This window comes from Acanthisitta chloris, unplaced genomic scaffold (genome assembly GCF_000695815.1).
Source record: "Acanthisitta chloris isolate BGI_N310 unplaced genomic scaffold, ASM69581v1 scaffold42596, whole genome shotgun sequence".
NCBI classification, from domain to species: domain Eukaryota; kingdom Metazoa; phylum Chordata; class Aves; order Passeriformes; family Acanthisittidae; genus Acanthisitta; species Acanthisitta chloris.
In genome coordinates, this window is record NW_008678401.1 from 25,200 (window position 1) to 29,189 (window position 3,990).

The 3,990-nt window shown below is 44.9% G+C and overlaps 1 protein-coding gene across 1 annotated transcript; it reads right to left on the bottom strand.

Annotated features, from left to right (window-relative positions):
- Window positions 1–936: 936 nt before the first annotated feature.
- LOC103804234 (chromosome unknown open reading frame, human C12orf43) lies at window positions 937–2,980 on the bottom strand. Its single transcript, XM_009076834.1, has 4 exons — window positions 2,835–2,980; window positions 2,129–2,202; window positions 1,714–1,804; window positions 937–1,321 (listed from the first exon to the last, which is right to left on the bottom strand). The coding sequence occupies exons 1-4, from the start codon at window positions 2,978–2,980 to the stop codon at window positions 937–939; spliced, it is 696 nt and encodes a 231-aa protein (XP_009075082.1).
- Between the last annotated feature and the right edge of the window lie 1,010 nt (window positions 2,981–3,990).

Consider the following 3,990-nt stretch of genomic DNA (forward strand, 5'->3'; position numbering starts at 1 on the left):
AGAGTCACACTAAAAACTACCAAACCCCACTGTATTTCAGAGAGACAAAAGTTATAATCAACCAAAACAAGGACTGAAACATGGTGATTTTTATATTAGGCTTAAGTCCTTCCTGTAGCAATTTCACAGTGTTGGTCACTAAGCAACTAAAGAGCCATCCCCAGCCATCTCCATCTCTGCTGGGGAGAATCTGCATACAGGGAAAAAAAAAAGCCACTGTTGTACAAAACCTACCAAATTAAATAAGTCCAAGAGCGTAGTAGAATTTAATAACAACAGAAGCCATAAAAAAACTATACATGAAAAACAGTTTTCAATGGACACAACTGGAACAGTAATGACCCATTTATACCAACCCTGAAATCAGCTCACCACACACTGTTTATGTGCAGGGGCCCTGGAGAGGTGCAGATTGCAGAGGGACTAGTAACACAGCAGGTTTCAACAACAGATTGTTAGGATGATCACAGGAAAAAAATAAGGGGCCCCTGGTATCTGACAGGATGCTTTTGATAAATGAGTCTCCCACAGGCTGGAGCTATTCTTAGTAGGCATCTGGAAGGAGGCAGAGAGAAAAAGGAGTTGATCACCTGTTGCCATGCAAACCAAATTGAATTCATCATATACTTTCTCCAGGACACCAGATTTGGTTTCATGATGTGAAGGAACAGACCAGGAGGGATGCAGCTATGATTACATCCCTCTGTCACGCAAGCCTGTGCACAGTATTTAATCCTTTTAGGCCAGGCCTGCAAAAGCAGCAGCACAGACAACTGCTGTGTGAGGAGAACAATGTTCCCTTCCTCAGGGACACCAACGGCACAGGAAGTCACTTAATTAGTCTCTCAGGCCACTGAGCTTTCAGAACAGAAGCTTTGCCAATTAATTTTCTCTCATCTGCAGCAACTCTTATTGTTAGGGGTTTTTTATTTTCCTTCATCCATCATAACCACCTGCTGTTTTCAGAGCAAAATCTTCATTCTTTTTCTTCTTCTTTTTCTTCTTCACAACTCCTGCCAACAGTGAGTTCTCTCTGTGATTGCTGTCCTGTCTCTCATGCTGTCCATTTGCACACACCAACCGTGGCAAATCTTTGCAGATCTGGTCACACTCTGCTGGGCCCATTATTGTCTCTTGAATATTGTTCTCTCTCCTAATTTTCTTTTTCTTCTTTTTTTTCTGCTTGTGCTCTACATAACCCTGACTCTGATCCTGGCTGGAATCCTGGAACAGGGCAGGAAAAGCACTTTGCTTCAGAATATCTGCAGCTGACACAGCAGCCTCCTGGTACCTCTGCCACTCCTGGTCACTGTCTGTGTCACTGGAAAGGCAACAAGTGGGAAGGGAGTTGTGTTACACTTTTTACCTGGAATTCACCCAAAACTTGGACAACAGAGCAATCTGAGATGAGAACATGTGATAAACACCCAGTGGCTCTGGGATTTCCACACCGACAGTTTGCATTTAACCAGCTGGAAGGTTGAGGTGTTCTTTACATGCATTAGGAGGGGAAAGAACACCTACCACCAACATTTCTAGTTCCCCGGCCCTAAAAAAAAGAAACCAAAAAAACATCTGGTCTAGTCAAATATAAGTCATAAATGCACACTTCTCAAGCTCTTCAGCTTCCTATTCCCTTGTGGGAGTGCCAGCTGCCTCTGAAATGTGGGATGCAATAGCAGTTCAGGAGAAAAACAGTTGCCAACACCTCACCTGGAGCTGGCCTGTCGTCTCCTCCTTGCTGCAGGGCAAGGCTCTGGTTTCCCACAGTCTCCTGGGACAGAGGAAGAGAAGAGGCGAAAACCTAAAATATGGAAAGGGGAATTTTAGCCATATTATAAAACAGAGATGAAGGCAATCAACTGTAATCTCCCTGATCAGCCTCAGTGCTGTTACTGTATTGCTATAGTGCTTGACAGCAATTATTTGGGACTATGTGGGAGGACTCAGGGCACAAAGGTCACAGCTGCAAAGTAACAGCCCTCATGGACACCCACAGAAATCCTTCTACTGCAAATGTTTATTAGTCAGGTGGTGTACAGCAGGCAGTGGACAGGATCCATCCCACTTGTCATCCCTTAACTAACACAGTCACAAAACAGCCACTATGGCTGTGACTAGAACTCACCATCATCTGCAGAGTCAGACTCTGGCACTGAAGTTTGTGAAGGTCCTGATGAATCCTTCAAGACAGTGATGAAACTAAACAGAAAACCCCAGTCAGATCACAGGTTTGTACAAACTGAGCTAATGTTGGGTATTTCTGGGAAACAAGGCTAGAGGGAGATGTTCCACAGATTCCTTCTTTTTAGTGAGACTGCCTCAGCCCCCTGCTCTCACAGCAGACCAGGCCTTCTCTCCTCAGCAACACGTGCCATAAGAATGATTTAAAATCAGCATGTCTAAAGCCAACCCTAAACACCAGGAATTCTAGTTCATCAGGGCTGCATTTACACAATGAAGAGACAGTGGCAGCCCAGTCTGAGGCACACTGCCAGCACAACCCTGAGTCAGGTACTGGTTTAGGTCACACGAACAAATGAAAGAGTCTCCTGCCAAGCCTTTAAATGATGAAAGTGCTAAGGCACCCAAATTCTGCTTTTTCTTCCCCACAACACATTCACCACAGAGGCAAAAGGAGACAGTGCTGCACAGGGAGTCTTTGTCAGAGGGGCACAGCACATCAGCAAGCTTAGTTTGCTGAACATGGGAAGCTTGCACTGAGTACAGAAACGTAGGAGACAAGAAGCTCTTGAGTTTCCTGGGTTTAGCACACAAAAGCATCAGCATAGCTAACCCACAGAACGAACACTTTCAGCCTTGCATGCCAGTACCTGTCCAGCATTGCTCCCAGTTTCCTTGCGACGTGTGCTCTGAACTCTGGAGTTGTCTGTAGCTCATTGCTGTCCTCACCGTGGCCACTCGCCTCACGCCCATTGGGAATAACAACAATGATTATTTCTCCTGAGGCCAGACACATCTGGTGCTCTCACCCAAACAGGACATTAGGGCCTGTAAAATCTCCTGCTCTCTACTAACCAACTCATACTGATAGGGAAGACTGCCAAGATGGAAAACAGCTCAGTAGTAACAGTTCAGCTCTCAAGAGAGAGACAAATGTTATTTACCCGTTTCTAACAGAGTAATTGGATTATTTTTCTCATTGAAATAATCTACAAAAAGCAAAGTCAGAACATCCCTTCTCTTGCATGTAGTTCCTGTGCCTGTTTCACAATTCATGCAAACCCTGTCCTAGGACAGAGGGTTTTATCTTGCCTGGCTGATAGCCTTGGAGACTGAGCCTACAGAAATGTTGCAGCCTGGGATAGGACAGCATCACCTCTTGATCACACCATGCAAAGTTGCTGCTTTCCTGGCCCTTGCAATTGCCATGCTTTTGGAAGAAAAATAAACTCTTTTATATGTAACAGTACTAATTCCTTCACGGGACACTTGCAGAATTGAGAGATTTCTGACAGTGAAACTAATGCTGTAAATGACAGCAGCAGTAAGTTTTCAACTTCTATATTGCCCTGCTGCCAGAGGAATGAGAAATGTACTTTTAGAATATATTAGTCTTTTCAGATTTCAGCATCACTTCAGATTGGTTGGGCTAATTCCCCAAACAGAACAGACCCTTCCAGAAGGAAGTACCACAAGGCATTAACTACATAGGACAAATACAACACATTCATTTTTACTTCAGTGAAACATAAATCTGAAATCCGAAGCAAAAATACCTCAGGCTTGGCTGATCCTTAGGCTGTAAGGGATCCTTTCTAAAGCCATCTGAAAAGGAAGAAGAAGCAAAGGAAAGTTTAAAAGACCTGTCGCCAGGACCTTCAGGCACACGTGATGGTACAGCATAAAGAATCATGCCTGCAAGACGACCCTCGCCCACCCTAGGGGGAAGACAGTTATGAGCAGAAAGGGAAACTTCGCACGGGCCAGGCCTGTCGGGAAGGGGCTCTGGTCCCGGCCTGAGGCCGC

What these genes read in the sequence shown, in the direction of transcription:
- LOC103804234 (XM_009076834.1), bottom strand. Translation starts at nt 2,980, where the DNA reads ATGTGTCTGGCCTCAGGAGAAATAATCATTGTTGTTATTCCCAATGGG. An exon ending in CTGGGAGCAATGCTGGACAG is followed by an intron (nt 2,203 to 2,834) that starts GTACTGGCATGC and finishes TTTTCTGTTTAG; the next exon opens with TTTCATCACTGTCTTGAAGG. An exon ending in GTCTGACTCTGCAGATGATG is followed by an intron (nt 1,805 to 2,128) that starts GTGAGTTCTAGT and finishes TCCATATTTTAG; the next exon opens with GTTTTCGCCTCTTCTCTTCC.